Genomic DNA, 18,371 nt, shown 5'->3' with positions numbered 1-18,371 from the left:
GGGGGGGTTGTCAAGATTAATGCTGCTGCAACAGTGATAAATTTGCTTGGAGGATTGGGTGTAGTGGGGCGCAATTTTTGTGTAAGTTTCAAGTTTCCAGTTTGCTACGACATGACAAGTTTGATATTGCTATGGGCAAAGCCTAGCCTGGGCCTTGTAACAACAAGATTAGCTGAAAGATACAAGGTAAAGTGAGCAAACTATCAAAGGATGATCTCCTAACCCTCTCCGATGGAAGTTAATGGACACGTCCATCGCTCGATAAAGTATCACTTTGTCTCAGAAATTAGGCTACAACTATCAACATAAGGACGGCCTTTTTAACCTCTAATCGTCTACTGTATAGTTTTTGGGAGTGCAATCGAACCTAAGTTGATAGAGCTCTGACAGGGCTTGGCAAGACTAACTCGCTTCTGTTTATCTAACTCAAAGCCAAACTAAACTAGAAATCACATGAATCCATTGAGACCTAAACCAACACTGATCCAAACCAAATCAATCTATATATACATGACTAATATTGGTTAATCTATCATTACAAGCTACCTGACAATAAACTCAAATTATTCCAAACCGAAACAAATGACTCCTTGACTGAATATGAATAAAATCAAACCACATCAAATGACTCAATACCACTACCCGATCATCCTGCACCCAAAACAAATGAGTTATTATTTAACTAGTCCAATAAATTAATGGAGAATTCAAGATAAAAAAAATTGTGCAAACATAACTCACAGTTAAAAATAAAATTATATAACCTATATTGAATAAGCATTTGACCTTTTTCTTTATAACAAAAATATAGAAACAGTATACGTTCTAATGTGGTTGGTTTGATAAACCGCATCTGAATCATAAACCACAATGGCACAATGTGGTCAAAATTCTAAACCAAAAATTTCGAACAGAAAATTGCACCATGCTACAAAAATCGGTTTGGTGTGTGGTGTGAACCACGCTTTAAAGTTTAAACAATCCTAGTCACCACAATTAGGTAGTCACAATCATGATCAGTAGCTAGAAACATTAGTGTCATGAGTCATGAATGTCATCAAATGAGCAAAATAAATCCTTTAGGATAATATAAGATAAAATGGACTGGGCAAAAACAGATGGATATTTAAGATGTTGCAAAATGTAGAAAGCATACAGAGGATACAAGAACAACAAAATAATGAAGCATTCTCCTACAGAAGAAAGGACAAGCTTCATATCAAGCTTTATGTTATATCAAACCAACATGACAACACCAGAAAAGCAAGGCAAGTTACAAAGTTTTACTACTATACTGATATGGAAGCTAACTATCCCTTTCTATGCTGATTTGCACTGTATGAAGCAAATTAATACCTTACAGCGAGAACTGCATCATATACCCAAATACAGGAACACACAAGGCCAATTTTTTGCTCACTTGCCCATTTAAAGAGCTTATTTTGAGCTTTCCAAATGGGAAGACGAGTAGAGAATTTGCAATGTATAGGGGATATTGTAGGGCGTATTTTACTCTTTAACATTGATCACTTACTTTTAAGTGCTGAAACTTATTCCATTATGTTATCCTCTTTTCAAATACAAAGAAGTACAAATAATTGCCTTCATTTTTATACAAGGGAAGAGACTTACATGATTTTTGCCTTCTCTTTTAATTACAAATGAATATGAATAGAATATGGAACATTGAAAAGAAAGGGACCACAGAAGAATAGTTGACCCAGGACCTAACAAAATTGCATATACAATGGCTTAGTATCACTGTTTTAACCAGCTGCCATCTAATATATATTCACATATCACAAGTCATTACAACTAATTTAATTGCATTAGGAACTATTATCACATCTTGTATTTAAGTTTACTTTCAATATTACACACATTCCCCTGTCCTAATGTAAACCAGAATTACAGAGTAAAAATCTGACACCCTTGCTTTCCCAAGTTCTGAAATGCCGTATCCACAAAGACCACATAAGTTTATTTTACAGTTGATGGATTCTAAGCAATGTCAAAAGTCTTCTAGCATTTTCTTTTCATGCTGTAGCAAAATCTTAAAAACAAAGCTAGTTGAATCACCAAGTAGGCAAGTATACAAAGGACCAAACATCTCAACATTGATCTGATGCACTTCATCTAAACTCTAAAAGCTACACTCAACATTCTTACAGAAAAAGCAACTCAAAGCCAGGCATGCAAGGTCTCTCTCTGATCTTATTCTCCTCTTAGGCCCCAGATAATAGAGCAAATGAATTTCAAGTTGCTTGCCCATGACAAGAATTATCAAATTCGCGCACAAGTTCTAGACAGATCATAGAGCTCTAACATATAGGATAACCAGTAGCGAAAAATTCCAAGGAGAAAAGTCAAATACATCCAGAAAAATATAGACTTAAATCGAGGCTATGCTGAAATTTCAGTGAATCCTATTGGACACAAATTACACCTTCTCATGAACAAATTAAAAGTTACTTCTGATTTAGGGTTTAATGGTCAGAATATCTTACAGTACAACAGATGACAAAAGATGGGAAATAAGTTTAGATTGCAAAAAACAGAACACTCTGTTAAGCAGCTCCAAGCTGGCCTTCCAGATAGCCAATAGAAAAATGTGGCCAAGTGGTTTACCTACAGAAATTATATAGCTGACTAGAATGGGAAAAAAGATTCAGTTAATAAACATCATCCCCAATTTAGAAGTAAACCAAGGTCTTATCTTTAGCTAGCGGACTTCGTTTTCCCAGTCTCTTTTCATTCTTTGCTCACAAGTCTTTCTGTACCCTACATCCTTAGACTTCCTTTAACGGCCAATTGTTTACATGGTAATATTTGATGGAATGTAATTGAGATTGCATATAAATTATACAAGATAATTTCCATGCCAAAGTTAATACAACTGCAACTTTACTCACAAATATTAACTTCTCTTCATAAAATCAGTAATGACCATGTTTGTAATGTATTTCTCCTTATAAGTATGATTGCATGAATCTTTGCAAACTAGTCATATGTTATACCATAAACATTTCCTGTGAAAAATGCACTACATATCCGTACTACGTTTGCAAATTATATACTAAGATTTAGGTGACCATACCCACCAGTCCACCACTTGCATTCTAGGCTTTTAAATACAATTCTTTCAGAGATACCAGTCATACTAACATGTTTGGCCAAAAGAACTTATGTTCTGTGATCTTGTCAGCCTATTACCAGATATGACATCAATCACCATTAATAAAATAAGCAGCTACAAAACAAAATGTCCAAGAAGTGGAATTCCCAGCAGACTAGGAACTCAAAGAAATTCACAAAGAAGACCAACTTTATCTTCATATATATAGGGTTTTTGTTCTGAGTCAATTTTTAATAACAGTTCTTAACCAGTGTAGTACTAGGTTTACTTCCCAATCTAACACAATACCTATCTCCCATTTCCTTTTCCACAATATGATTAACAATTCGTTTTCTATTCTTTTCAATTTCCCAATGAATCAAAGCAAAGAGCCATCATATTATTGTTATACCAAGCACTACAGTGAACAAATTCACTCAATCATTCACAACACCGAAAAGACAAACTCCAACTAAAAGACAAGCTATACCATCTTATAAAGCCAGTGGCTCCAATTATTACAAAATATGAAAGTGGGATACAACGTTCTTCAAGCAAAATAATCTACCCCTAATTCTACTAAAGCCCAAATACATGAAAAAAAAAAAAATCAAAAAAAAAAAAAAAAAAAAAAAAAAAAAAAACCTAAGGGCTTCCCTAATGTTATCAACTAATCCAGCTTCATCCACCTTGTACTCGAAAAATAGCAAAACAAACTTGAAAAATCACATGAACATATGTGCAGTCCCTCTAATCTAAATTACAACACCTAAGTTACTGCCTCAACAAAATACCTACAAATAACACCAGCAAACATATAAAAACCAAGCAAAAAGTCCGAATTTGGGAAATAGAAACAAATTAAACAATGCTACAAAGATCAGGGCTTCCACTAATGCTATCAGCTAATCCGGCTACAAATGTTAATCACCCACCTGGTGCTCAAAAAACTGCAAAGCAACTCAAAAAATTTCCATGATCATATGTCCACAACATCATAGGTGCAAACCCTCTAATCTAAACTATAACACCTAATTTACTGCCCTCAACAAACCTACTAACAACATCATCAAACATATAAAACCAAGCAAAAAGTCTCTATGGAAAGAAATAAAACAATGCTACCAAGATCATAAACATATTAAAAACAAAGAATAGAGCTTTCAAAAAAAAAAAAAAAAAAAAAAAAAGGAATAGCTAAAAATCCAATAATAATAATCATAAAATAAAAAAAAAACACTAATAAAAGTATCATTCTTCACAAGTCACAACATATATTCTAACTTAAATAACCTAACACATTGATCAAATTCTAAAAACTAACCTCGATAAAAAAAATAAAAAAAAATTCTAAGCATCAGGGTCATCACTGTCATCAGAATCCTCAGGAGGAAGATCAGTAGCAAGATAAGCACCAGGATTAATGATTTTCCGGCGAGTTCGAGACGGAAGAATATTATCAAGATCAACCTCAGCCAAGGGATCTTCAGCAATATCACTACCATCAGATAATTCATCACCGAATTCATCGGAACCCGAATCATCAGAATCATCATCGGAATCATCTTCATCTTCTTCTTCGTCTTCTTCAATTAGAATACCCTTCCCTTTCCTGTCAATTTCAGCTTTGCTGCCATTGGAACCCTTCACTTCTTCAACTTCTTTTGCTTCTGGGTCTAGTTGTTCTACGATACTCTTTCCTTTGTGTACGACGTCGTTTTCTGGGGTTGGTTCAAGAGATTCGGGAGTATCTTTGCCATTGTTATCTGGGGTTTCGAGTTTCTGCCTTTTGACATCAATGGCGGAGTTATCGGTAGTCGGATCTGGGATACGCTTGGTTGGCAATGTGGGTTCGGGGCAATTATTGACGTCCGCCATTGATGGATTTTGGGGATTTTTGAGCTTGGGTTCTCTCGGAAGAGAGGGAGAGAAAGGGGGCAAAGGGTATATGAAGGGTTCAGGCGTTCAGCAGCGACTGAGCGAGTGATTTTTGATTTTTTTTTTTTTTTAAAGCTTTTTACTGAAGTTAGGGCTGATATTTTCGTAATTAATCTATCTATTAACTATTATTAAAACAAAACATTGTTGACATCATTTCTCCTCAAAATAGTATGCGTGTTGGTTTTTTAAGAATTTTTTTCCCACGTAAAACCATTGATGATGTCATTTTTTTTGTGTTAGTTTTTTTTTTTTTTTTTTTGGAGTTATTGTATATATATATACTATAATCTATACTATCTATTAAAAGGCGTTTATAAAATTATGTATGTGCCACATGTACCCCTTCTTGAGGAATTTTAAAGGGAGGAAAGTTAGGCATTTATAAATGCATAACATTGATTAAAATATTATTAAAACACATGATAGAGAGAGAAAAGAGGAGAGAGATAGGAAGAGAGGTCTGTAGGTGGACTCCACCTATTTTTTTGGTCGGATTTGTATCACGTGATAGGGGACCACATGTTGATTGTTCCACTGAAAGTTTATATGATACCATTGAATCATTAGTGGTACCATTTTTGCATAAATTTTGTATAACTGAATGCATATATAATACCATTATGTGCATATATAGTTACACGGTATATTCAGTGGACCATTTGATCATCCAATGATACCAGAATATGCATTCCTTTGTACATATGTATAATTACATAAATACCCCTTGTTATGCATTTGTAAATGCCTAATTTCCTCCATTTCTAGTTCCTCCCCCTTCTTACATCCGTATTATGCCACATCATCATTCAACAACCTCTACCATTATGCCACATCATCATTCAATTATCCAAATTAAATTAAAAATGCATGCAAAAAACCACATGTATTGTCATCATAGCTAGAATTAAATTATAATCTATGTTTCCACATTTATGTATAAATACATATAGTACAAGTATGATAATGTAATATAAAATAATAAAAAAAAATCCAAAATGAGTTATTGTTGTCATTGTTTTCAAATTTACCACTTAAAAAAAATTATGAACTACGTCTTTTAAAATATCTAATATAAAAACGAAATTATTCAAAGTATCACCCGAGGCAAGCCCGGGCCACACACTAGTTTTTTTTTATTAAAACCGTGCGTCGCACAGGGATAATCTAGTTAATAGTAAAACAAAACGTTGTTGACATTTATGTCACTCTCATAATAAAATCTAGGTTAGTCTCATGCGATGCATGACGTAATACTTGTTTTGCTTATTTAGATGTATGTAATACATATTTAAGAAAAACACTAATGAATCGTCTGCTTTCTTATTAGATAAAATTGAGCTATTACGAAAGATATGATGTTAAATATAGAGTATTATAATCATATAACATACTATATACTTCATAATTTAAATAAAATTTAAAACATATTTATAAGATTTTACTCCGGAGCATTAATTCACTGTTCATCCTCCATTAATTTTTTAAGAACTAATAAGGAATAATAAAAACACCAAAAACGACACTATAAATGTATAAAGTAGGGGGAGATAAAATGTTTCTAGAAAAATGAAATATTCTAGCCACTAACTTTTAATTTTAATCCATGGAAATATTGTGTAATTAGTCAAGTTTAGCATAAAATATTTTAGGAAATGTGCAATTAATTTAATAATTCCAAACATTTTTTTTATCTTGAAAAAAAAATAATAATGTTACCAAAATTTTGGAGGGAAATTTTTTTATGGGAAGTTGACACTTGTAAATGATGATGTCAGCAGTTATTTTTTTTAGTTATATTTATTATAGATTTTCCTGCCTTAATGGAAGGATGATGTCATCATTTTTTTGAGCTGTCATTTTTAATAATTTGAAATTTGAATATTAGAAGCTTTTGCATTTCAACTACAAGAATCAATTTATCCTTAAAAAATGAAATAATTTTAGTTAACCCACTATTTAATAGACTCCTACATTGAAATAATGTACAAATTTGTCCTAAAAAAAATGTACAAATTATAACTATAGATTTTATATAAATCATGCATCGCACAGGTTCTAATCTAGTAATTGCAACAATAGATGTTTCACAAAGTTTTAAGGAAAAATAAAAATTAAAAATTCAACCTTTCACCGGTCTTCCCTAAGAAATCCAATCTTTCGATTATTCCAAAAAAAAAAATCCAACCTTTACCCTCAATTTTCATCTAAAGATCCATTACTTATGTGAATTTCTAAACACTGCCACCAAAAATGATCACCACCGCCAACATTCGGTGTGAATGGACAATCGTACCCTTATTACTTCGGTAACGTTTATAATCAAACTAAAATATTCGAAATATATATAATCCGGTTATTAAATAAATTAAATGGATAATAAATCTTATCCAAAATCCAAAGATAATAATTATGTTTTAAAATATTTTTGGCGCCAAAATTCAAATATTATTTTAACTCCGAAATTCAAATAGTAAAAATTACTAAAATACCCTTTTTAAAAAATAATAATTAATTAATTAATTAGAAAATATGTTCCAAAAATACAGGGTATTACACAAATGACGGTTTTCGGAGCATTCCTCTTCATCTCTCGCATTCTTGTCGTCGTACCCTAGGGTTTCGTCGTTAATCCTGAATCCTCGACGCTCTTCGTAACGACCTAGCCTTATTACGACGGGTGGTGGCTAGGTCGTTAGGAAGAGCGTCGAGGATCCCGGATTAACGGCAGAACCCTAAGGTACGACGACAACAATTCGAGAGATGAAGAGGAATGCTCCGAAAACCGTCGTTTGTGTAATACCCTGTATTTTTGGAACATATTTTCTAATAAATTAATTATTATTTTCTAAAAAGGGTATTTTAGTAATTTATTTTACTATTTGAATTTCGGAGCCAAAATAATATTTGAATTTTGGCACCAAAAGTATTTTAAAATATAATTATTATCTTTGGATTTTGGATAAGATTTGTTATCCATTTATTTTATTAAATAACCGGATTATATATATTTCGGATATTTTAGTTAAGAAACAATTATATTTTATTAATTATTAAAAGGTCCGAAAATTCCTATGATTAGCTATGAATTTTGGATATTCCTAGTGTGGAAAATATGATTTTATTAGTTAAATTATTTAGTGAATAATTGATATTTTCTTAATTAATTATTTTATGCAATTATTATTTACACAATCATTGTTAATCCTTAAAATCTACCAAAATAAGTTCCTAAAATCTACACAGAGGTCCGAAAATTTGAGCTATGGAAAGGTCAAATTTTTCAAACACCTTGATTGATTTTGAGTAATTTATTTTTGTAGTTTATGTTTTTAATTATCTTCCTTAATTTTATTACTTTTCCTTAATTCTTATTTTTCATCTCCTAAATATTTGATCATCTTGTTTTTCTACCTTAAATCATCCTTGATTATTCCCTAAGAAAATCCATTTACCATATTATTTTTCATAACAACATGCTTTCCATAAAATAATTATTCCTGATGTGTCCAATTTATATAGTGTTTTACCCCCGTCCCTTGGTCATAATTAGTAGTGTTTTTGGCTCTTTAGAGCCACTTTTATTACTAATTGGTATTTTCTAATGTTTTTGTAGTTTTGCTTGATTTTTGTAGGAAATTGCACATTTGGAGCGTTTTCCGGGTTTTTCATGGAGCAACTAAGAACATTAGGAGGACACGACCTTTCTTTGAAGCCCAGGACTGGTTCACTAGTACAGGAAAGGGATATTGCGACGCTAAGAAATGGGCTCCTGCGACGCAAAAAAGCGCTGCTACACCCTTTACCGAAGCCACGAAAAGTGACGTGTAAGCTGGTGCCGCAAGACCCTATAGCGACACTATTTAATAACGTCGGTATAGTGTTTAAAAAAGCGTCGCGACCTTGACGCGCTTTTCGGCATCTTATAGAGGCACTTGTAAGCGTCGCCAATTCCTTGGAACCCGCATTGTACACAGCCTACCAAGGCACTTGTAAGCGCTGCCATAGCTTGTTAGGAGTGTTTTTCTATACTTTTAGCGTCACTTTTAAGCGCCGGCATAATTTATGTAACGCACTTACCTATAGCCTATCAAGGCACTTTTAAGCGTCGTAAGAAGTAAACTACCACACTATCTTACACAGGCACTTTTTAACGTCGCAAGATGTACAATGGTGTGGTTATGTAATAGCATTTATAATAACATTTAGAGCGTTGCTAAATTACCTGTTTTTTACATGATAAAATTCTAAACACCAAAAATTTTATTAAAATAAATTATGGTCATAAATGTCATCGAACAAGAAACATGAAATAAAGTATCTAAAATCATTTAAACAAATAACCATCTAAATTCCTACACATTTATATATATGTATATATATATATATAAAATAAAAAAAAAAAAAACCGTTCAGCAGCTAGAATGTACTTAATAAGTAAACCAAAACTATGCCAATAGAAGATTTATTTTATAAGACTAAATATTGATGCTTTAAATTGTCTTCATGTTCCAACTTTGAAGTTGCCAAAGCATAACCTGCATGAGTGAAAACAAATAGTCAACTACTATATTTAAAATTATTATATGATGATAAAAAAATAAAAAAAAATAAAAAATATATGTTAGACATTTAATAACCAATCTAACCTTGGTAACGCAATAACTAATCTCTACGATTAATGTCATTGTTAGCTCTGGGAGAAGCTTCAACATCCTAGAAAAATAACAAAGGAGAAAAGTTATCAACTTTATATCATCAAGTTAAAAGGCGCAAATGTACCAATCAATAATAAGAAATCAAACCTGGAAATTACTACATACATATTACTAACATTCCCAACATTAAACACTCAAAGATGAAAGAGACATTCCTAACATTAAACAAAGTATTAATTAATAGTTCCTACATTACTAACATTATCGTCAATGTAATATGCAAAATTGTTAATTTAGAATTTTGCAAATGACAATGTTCAACCAATTTCACTTAAAAGTAAAGACAAAAAATTGTAACCAAATTAGTACGATCCTTAATTAAGTGTTCCAAGTTCACACAACATATTTCTTTTATATGATTCTAGTAAGTAATCATACAATTAAAAATAAGCAACTTATGTAACTATGAGACAGAACCATTTTCTACTTATTACAATTACTCTACCTACAAGCTAACTGCCAAACAAATACTTTACAGTTATATGGGCATAAAAAAAAAAAAAAAAAAAGTAAGGTGCCCATCAGATTGGTGTTGCATATCGACAACCATATCAAGACCATGCCATAGCTATAAAGACACAAAATAGGAGTTGTAATATAGTATTATAATTAATCACCTGATCATCATCATCTTCTGCCTCTGAATACTCATCAGATTCGGTAGCAAGAGAATCAGTTTCAGATTCAGTTTCAGATTCAGTTTCTGAGGCAAGAGTCACAAGAATGTCATGATCTTCTAGCGTCCTTTTCACCTTTGTCATATTATATGCTTGCTTTTTGACACGATGTCTCAATCTATTCACTTTATCCTTCAGTCGTCGAAAATAGTGTATAATTGCTGCTTCATTATCAGAGGACATTTTCAAACCATTGCAAAATCTAGGGTAAGAGGATTCGCCCACATCCGATGGCTTAACACCTAATCCTAAACCACGGACACGACCATATTGATCTTTTCCTAGAACTTTTGAAACAGGATCATCATCCAAGTCTTCTTGGTCTCCTTGCTCAGTTGCAACTTTTTTTATTTGATTCTATAGAGCATGCACAAATTCATAATAATTTATGAGAAAATAATTGAACTAAATGAGGATTCTAGGAAGGAAAATATTACTCACTGTTATATCCGCTTCACTTTCATGTTGGTGACATTGTAAATAAACTTGAGTACGTGATGGGCTCTTGTTTAAATTTTTTTTTCTAAGATTTTCATCAAAGAGATGTTACAAATTAGCTAATAATCAACAAAGATAAAGTGTGTACGAAAAGTTAAATTATACATGGTTAAAAAAAGATACCATCTCTTCACGAACACGTGCATGACTCTTAGTACCAGTAGTATGAATTGGCTTCACTTTGGCCTTTGCATGTGATTCTTTACTGCGCTTGCTTCTTTTCTTCCACAATGCAAAATAAATTTATATATACATTTACATTATATATAAAAATACATAGGGCAACCAAAAGCAAAGTAACTAGCAAAGCTGCCTATATAATGTTCAAAGTAACTAGCAAGTTTAATATAAACCAAAGTTATATATAAAACAGACCTGTCCTTCTTCTGACCTCCAGAAATTGACAAGACTAACCCATTGATCATAATCAACATCATCATCCGGACAATTATCATAAAGAGTGTTGACATCTGTATCATCATCATAGCCTTTTCCTTTTAAGTAGCATTTGTAATCTATCCATTTATGCCCAATTGACTTCAATATCCACTTCTCAAGTGCTTTTGGGTAAAGAAATCGTCTCTAAAACAAAGAAATATTATAACAATATAAAATATGTACATTTTTCATACAAAAAATAAAATAAAATAAAATAAACTCATATTACCTCAACTTCCTGTAATATCAATTTTTGGTTGTTTTTATTACAACCTTTTTTCAATAAATCCCATCTTGTATAAGTTAGAGAGCAAAGTGACCCATTCCTAGCAACTGTTCCACAAAAGTAGCCTAATACTCCTCCTTCATCACCAATTGGTTGATTCTCTTTATTAACTTCAACTACAATTCTTTGCCCATCTGGTAGATTCCAAACATCTGCTAGAACAGTCTTTCCACGTCTTCTATTTCCATTTGTATCTGTTTTAATAAATAGAACAATATAGTTCCACTAAATTTAAGCAAATGAAAATAAGAAAAAAAAAATCCATGTTTTTGCATCATTCACATTACCTTCAATTGTGTATTCATAAACATCATTTCTGTGACTAGAACCACCTGATTCTTCACTAGAATTGTTGTGCCTTAAGTTTGAAGATTGTTGATTTGTTTGTCTCCCTTGCTGCCTGTGCTCACTTCTTTCATTTGGAAAAATCTGATCCCTTTGACTACTTTGATGCATTTCATTTGAAGGATTTTGGTTTCTTTGTTCCCTTTGCTCCCTTAATTCATGATTAGAAATTTGATCTCTTTGTCTCCTTTGTTGCATTCCATTTGTAGAAGTTTGGTCTCTACGATTCCTTTCATTTGAAGGTTGTTCTCTTTGTACCCTTTGATCTCTTTCGTTTGTAGATCTTTGAGCATGTGACCCATTAACGGAGTTGTTTGTTTGATGCACAATACTGCCATTATCTTGTTGAGGATTGGTAGTTAATCGCAATCTCTTGTTCTTGCTCAACGCCATACCCTAACAATAAAAGAAACTTGAATAAGATTTTTGTGAACCAAAAACAACACAATCAACACTAGATTTTGGTGAACCAGAATCAGATTAGAAAAACAACTCAAAACCACTAGATTTATCTTGTAATTAGAATGCAGAATAGCAACACAAATCTTCATAATTTGAGATGCTAATGGAGTTGAGCTATTCCCTTGCAATACATAATAGGTTATACATTGAAAAAGTTGCAAATTTGCTATAGTCGAGACAAAAGCTTTAGAAATAGAATAGCAGAATAGCATGAAACAAAATTTAGATCAGAATTTAAAAAACAGAATAGCAGAAGTCCATGAAATAGAATAGCATGAAACAGAATAGTAGAATAGCATGAAACAAAACTCAAACAGAAACTCAAAGCATGAAACCAAATAACAGACTTTAGATCAGAGCAACTGTAATTAGTGGGGGAGGGGGGTGATCTCATAGTGACTCAATATTAATTTTTTTTATATAAATCTGCTCAAATGCAACATTTTTGAGCTTCAGATAAGTCCATCTTACTGTCAGAAGCTGACAATAGGGATTCTCAAGATTAAGTTGCTACCTACACATATATAATCAGCCAAATCGATATTCGATCATTGATCAAACAGGAAAAATAAATTAGAGAAACTCACAAATCCGCATCAACTAACCTACTTCGATCACCCTGATACATAATTTTAACTCCCCATTGATCTGAGCTCATCCAATGACAACTTAATTTGATCTTGAACCAATTCCAAACGCTTTGAATACACCTCAAGCTCCAATATTTGTTGTTTTCTCCACTTGTCATCCATTACATCCCCACCACTACCCCCAACCGAATTCACCCCTGAAAAATTCAGGGGAACCGCGTTCAATGCCAATGCCCCGACCCCCTTAATCCCACCACTACTACCTCCAAACATTGCTAATAATTATTTGGTTAAGTAACTATGATAGAAACAGTATGTCTAATGGCTTAAAGGTGTCAAACAACCAAGTTTAATTTCATTGACATGATGTTTTGATAATCTAATCATACTGGTTTAATTCATATTCAATTTGATTGAGATATATCATTGGACCTTATTAATTTCATTACTTATACAGAATTATGAGACATGAGTAATCAGGGTATATACTAAAGATTGAATTAAACACTCAAGAATACATAATTACAAAATTGATAGCCAAAGAAATTAAACACAGCACATGATAAGCAACATGAAACATTAAACACTTCTATTGATGAAAAATTGCTGAGAAAATATGCATTACATAGACGAAATTACATCTAAATAAACATGCAATAAACATACCTGAAAGTAGCCTCTTTTCTGGATCTCTTTCTTTTTGACAAGAGTTTTTTCGAGAATATTGAAATTAGAACTGCAATTATAGCCGAAATTGATAGGAAAAACTGAGCTTAATTCAGCAAATTGGAATTGGCGAAATAAACATATAAAGATTAGAAATTGACAAAACCCGGAAAAAAAATCAGAAAATCGTGTAAATTAATTTGCAAAACAGAGAATTTAAGTAAATTAAAAGGGGAAATTCAATAGAAAAACAAAAAAATTATGAGAAAAACTTTACCTTAGAATGAGAATTTTGAATTTGTATGGGTCGATTAAAATTCTCAAACAAAATTGACGAATTGGGCAAATTAAAAGGGAAAATTCAGCAAAAAGAAAACGAATTAAATGTTTATGGTTCTTCAAGTAAAAAATTGAGGATGATATTCAGAGAGATTAGGGAGATTGATGAGCGCACAATTGGGGCAATTCCATATTTTTAGTAGTGATAGGTTAGGGATTTGCAGAAGTATAGTGGGAGTCGTGGGAGTTTTGAAATATTTCACAAAATAAAATAAAACTAAGTGGCGCAGTTTTTTTAGCTGTAACAACGCTATATTGCAGTGCTTTTTAATAAGTGCTCTAATTTTACACGGAAAGTGCATATTTTAGCACTATTAACATGTTGCGCGACTACCAATGCGCCTTAATAGACTGTTTTTGTAGTAGTGGTTAGAGCCGGCGATTAAGGGCTCGGTGTGAGATACCGGGGCATTTGGACCGAGTATTCAAGAGCCGAAAAGAAAATCCAGATTGGGCCGAAGAATCAAGCCCAATCGAAGTCCAAGCCTCGAGGAAGAGACCGGGCCCGATCGGGCAAGCTTGCGCCTGATCGGGCGGGCTCGCAGAAGAAGGCACCAGCAAAAGGCGCGCGCGATCGGGTGAGCATTAGCTCGATCGGGCGCGGCTGCCCAGGAGATACCTTGAAGAAAAAGGCGGGCCCGATCGGGCGCATGTTTTTGGAGGCACCTGATTGCCGAGATTTTAGTTTTCAATTAGGATTTGTTTTAGGGATGTTTTAAGTACGATTTTTGTACGCATTTTGATTACCTTCTCTTTTAGACTTTCTATCTCTACTTAGAATATTTTCTCTCTCTTAGAATTCTCTCAACTTTGTTCTTAATTCCATTCCTTAATCCAGATTACTTTTGGTAACAATTTCTTCTCTTTTAATTTCAGTTACTTTCTTTAATTCTTTCATCATGTCTTATTTTATTGTTTTGATTAGTTTAGATTTAATTATGCGTGAGTAGTTTTATTTCTAGGGTTTATGGGGATCTAATACATAATATGAAGGGGTAATTTGTGATTGTTGATTATCAATGCTTGATTATTTTCCTATTGATTGATCTAATGCTATGCAATTAGGTTTGGCCAGATTTAATTGTATGAGTTTAGCAATATTGATTTGATATTCGAGAGATGAGAATTGATGTTTAGTCTTAGTTTCAATAGGCGGACTAATTTATAAATGGTTAAGTCGAGATTCGAGAGATGGGATTTAATACCGGTAAATTAACTCTGTGATTGCAATACGTAGCGAAAGCCCTTTATAGTCTGATTAATTGATGCATTGATGATTACTTATTATGATTTACCCTGGAATATTTTTTATTGGTGAACCTATGCCCTAGGTTTTTCCTTCATTGATTTACCTCTTATTTTACTCCCTTCCCACTCTTACCTTTAGTAGTTTAATTACCTTTTTATAATAATTTGGTTACTTGATAATTTAGATTGCTTTTAATTAATTAGGAATAAATTGACTTGTTTCCCTATGGTTCGACCCTTCTTCCCTATCTACATAGTTAGTGTATTTAGGTTTTATTTTTGATTAGGTGAATACGACTTGGGCCTGTCAAAATGTGGCGCCATTGCCGGGGAACGAACCCTGGTCATCTGCATGACATGCAGAAATACTTAAAACGGTTTTATTTTTATTTTCTGATTATTATTTTGTAGTCTAGATTATCCCCTCTTGTCTTAGAGAACGTTAGTTCTTTGAGGCAACTCTCATATTTGTCTTTTAGTTCCTTGTTTATGCCCAGATGTTCCAGATCAGGTTACATCCCATTCGATCTCGAGATCGAGCGCTCGTTTCATAGGCAAAGGAATCTTTATAGACAAATCCTGGCGGGTTCTGAGGAAAACAATAATCGAACCTCCATTTGATTCTAGTGACTCAGAAATTCCTTCAGATACAAAATCAGAGATGACGGCTCAAAAGAAGCTCAGTGACTACTCGCAGCCAAAGCTCACAGATTTTCCACACCTTACTCCCACTCCGGCCTTAGATGGAGTGCAATTTGAAATCAAGCCCCAATTTATCACTATGATAGAGAGGAAGCAATTTAGTGGAGCTAAGGGTGAAGATCCTAATCTTCACATTGCATATTTCTGCCAATATTGTAACACCATTAGACAAGCCGGGGTCACGCAGGACCAAATCAGGGAGATTCTTTTTCCCTTTTCATTATGTGGCAAAGCTAAGTTATGGTTTAATGGTTTGAATAGAACTGCACTTGGTATTACTGACTGGGAAACTCTTGCCTTGAATTTTTATAATAAATATTACCCTGCAGAGAGAACAGCTATACTAAGGAGTGCTATTCAGAACTTCGCTCAAGAGGCCGATGAAACTTTATATGAGGCTTGGGAGAGGTTCAAGGATCTACAGAGAGAATGCCCCCACCACAATCTGGCACAATGGCAATTGATCCAAGCTTTCTACAATGGACTTGGAAATTCATCTAGATCAGTTCTAGATTCTGCAGCTAGTGGGAGATTCATGAATTTAAATGTGGACGATGCAGGACAGGTTATCGAAGATATGGAAATACACAATTCCCAATACGAGAATCCGAGAGGGTTTGCAAATAAAGGAAAACATAATGTTGATTCCGTATCCTTTTTGCAAGCTCAATTAACATCTATTTGTTAGAAATTAGATAATCTTATTGCTACTCCTAACTCTGTAGCTAATGTTTCTACTGTTGCTAACAATGAAGCTTTTTGTGAAAATTGTGGAATTGTAGGGCATTGGGAGCAAGATTGTAGGAGTTCCATGGAACAAGTTAATGCCTTCCAAACCTATAGGCAAAATAACCCATATTCCAACTCTTATAATTTTGGTTTCCGAAACCATCCATATGTTTCGTACCGGAGTACCAATGTACAAAACCCTCCACCTTCACAACAACCACAACAGCAACCTCCACCACAGCAGAAATATTACCATCCTAATTCTGGCTAGAAAAACCAAGCACAACCCTCATCATCTTCCGACCCTGCTATGACAGAAATTAGAGAAATGCTTACCAACATGCAAAAGCATATGGAGAGTAGGGATGCGCAAATTGATTCAATTTTAGCTCACAATAAAATCATGGATAATCAAATTGCACAACTTTCATCTACCCTACAAACCCGTCAGCAGGGAGATCTACCATCATAACCAATCCATCCCACAGATCATGCTAATGCAATCACTTTAAGGAGTGGTTCACATTATGATGGACCTCCTATGCCAAAGGGAGATGGACCAGTTCCTGATCCAGATTCCTCTATTCCAAACGCTAATTCTGCTAACCTTATAGGGCTATAAATCTCGGGATAAGGGAGGAGATGTGCAGAGCCCAGTTATCAAACTATCGTTCCCTAATAGACAATTGAAGAGTAAGTTTGATAAACAATTCGGTAAGTTCTTATAGGTTGTGAAAAACTTGCAGGTAACAGTTCCTTTCACTGATTTAATCACTCAGGTTCCTACATATGCTAAATTTATGAAAGACATTCTGACTAGGAAAAGGGCCTTTAATGAGGTAGAAACTGTAGCTTTTACAGAGGAATGTAGTTCCTTATTGCAAAATAAATCCCCTCCTAAATTAAAGGATCCTGGTAGTTTTTCTATCCCTTGTCATATAGGGGATGTTTTTATTGATAAAGATTTGTGTGATTTGGGTGCCAGTGTCAGTGTTATGCCATCGTTTGTTTGTGCTAAACTTAATATGGGTGATTTAAAATTTACTAATATAACTTTGCAAATGGAAGTTCGTTCTGTAAAATACCCTCTAGGTATTTTAGAGGATGTCCCTGTCAGAGTTGGTAAATTTTTTATCCCTGTTGATTTTGTTGTTTTAGACATGGCTGAGGATACACAAATTCCCATTATATTAGGTAGGCCTTTCCTCCATACTGCAGGAGCCATTATTGATATTAAAAATGGTAAACTAACTCTTTCTGTTGGTGATGATAATGTTACTTTTAATTTAGGGAAAATTTTGAAAGGACCTATGCTAGAGGAAAATTGTTGTCTTATTGATGTAATTGATATAATGGATGATATCTGTGATGATAGCTTGCCACAGGTTCTTGCAAGGGATCCCCTGGAGGAAATTCTTTGCGAGAATTTATCTGCAGATAATGCAAGCGTTTGGGGTAATGAAGTACATGATATTGAAAGAGCTCTTTCCCTAAAAGAGTTAGACCCTAAGGAGACAATGAAGGTAGTAAATTTTGTTCAGGAATCGAAACCTGCAGAGGTTAAGAAACCTGAACTAAAACCTCTCCCTTCTCACTTAAAATATAGTTTTCTAGATGAGC

General features: G+C 33.5%; 2 protein-coding genes across 5 annotated transcripts; both read right to left on the bottom strand.

Annotated features, from left to right (window-relative positions):
- Nucleotides 1-3,713: 3,713 nt before the first annotated feature.
- LOC110721202 (histone H2A.Z-specific chaperone CHZ1-like) lies at nucleotides 3,714-5,273 on the bottom strand. The gene has a single exon (XM_021900346.1). The coding sequence runs from the start codon at nucleotides 4,991-4,993 to the stop codon at nucleotides 4,466-4,468; it is 528 nt and encodes a 175-aa protein (XP_021756038.1). The 5' UTR covers nucleotides 4,994-5,273; the 3' UTR covers nucleotides 3,714-4,465.
- Nucleotides 5,274-10,443: 5,170 nt separating this feature from the next.
- Nucleotides 10,444-14,307, bottom strand: LOC110721201. Of its 4 annotated transcripts, none has more exons than XM_021900342.1 (8): nucleotides 14,011-14,307; nucleotides 13,734-13,803; nucleotides 11,958-12,411; nucleotides 11,614-11,864; nucleotides 11,322-11,528; nucleotides 11,070-11,168; nucleotides 10,890-10,971; nucleotides 10,444-10,805 (listed from the first exon to the last, which is right to left on the bottom strand). In XM_021900342.1, exons 3-7 carry the CDS (start codon nucleotides 12,406-12,408, stop codon nucleotides 10,909-10,911), a joined length of 1,071 nt encoding a protein of 356 aa, XP_021756034.1. In that variant the 5' UTR covers nucleotides 12,409-12,411; nucleotides 13,734-13,803; nucleotides 14,011-14,307; the 3' UTR covers nucleotides 10,444-10,805; nucleotides 10,890-10,908. The 4 variants fall into 4 exon arrangements, with proteins under 4 accessions (XP_021756034.1, XP_021756035.1, XP_021756037.1 ...); XM_021900343.1 differs by having other exon boundaries at nucleotides 11,361-11,528; XM_021900345.1 differs by lacking the exons at nucleotides 10,444-10,805; nucleotides 10,890-10,971 and having other exon boundaries at nucleotides 11,070-11,163.
- Nucleotides 14,308-18,371: the final 4,064 nt, after the last annotated feature.

Source organism: Chenopodium quinoa, unplaced genomic scaffold, assembly GCF_001683475.1.
Source record: "Chenopodium quinoa cultivar QQ74 unplaced genomic scaffold, ASM168347v1, whole genome shotgun sequence".
In the NCBI taxonomy this organism is placed as follows: domain Eukaryota; kingdom Viridiplantae; phylum Streptophyta; class Magnoliopsida; order Caryophyllales; family Amaranthaceae; genus Chenopodium; species Chenopodium quinoa.
The sequence above is the reverse complement of the archived record's forward strand: the minus strand, read 5'-3'. Positions and strand labels throughout refer to the sequence as shown.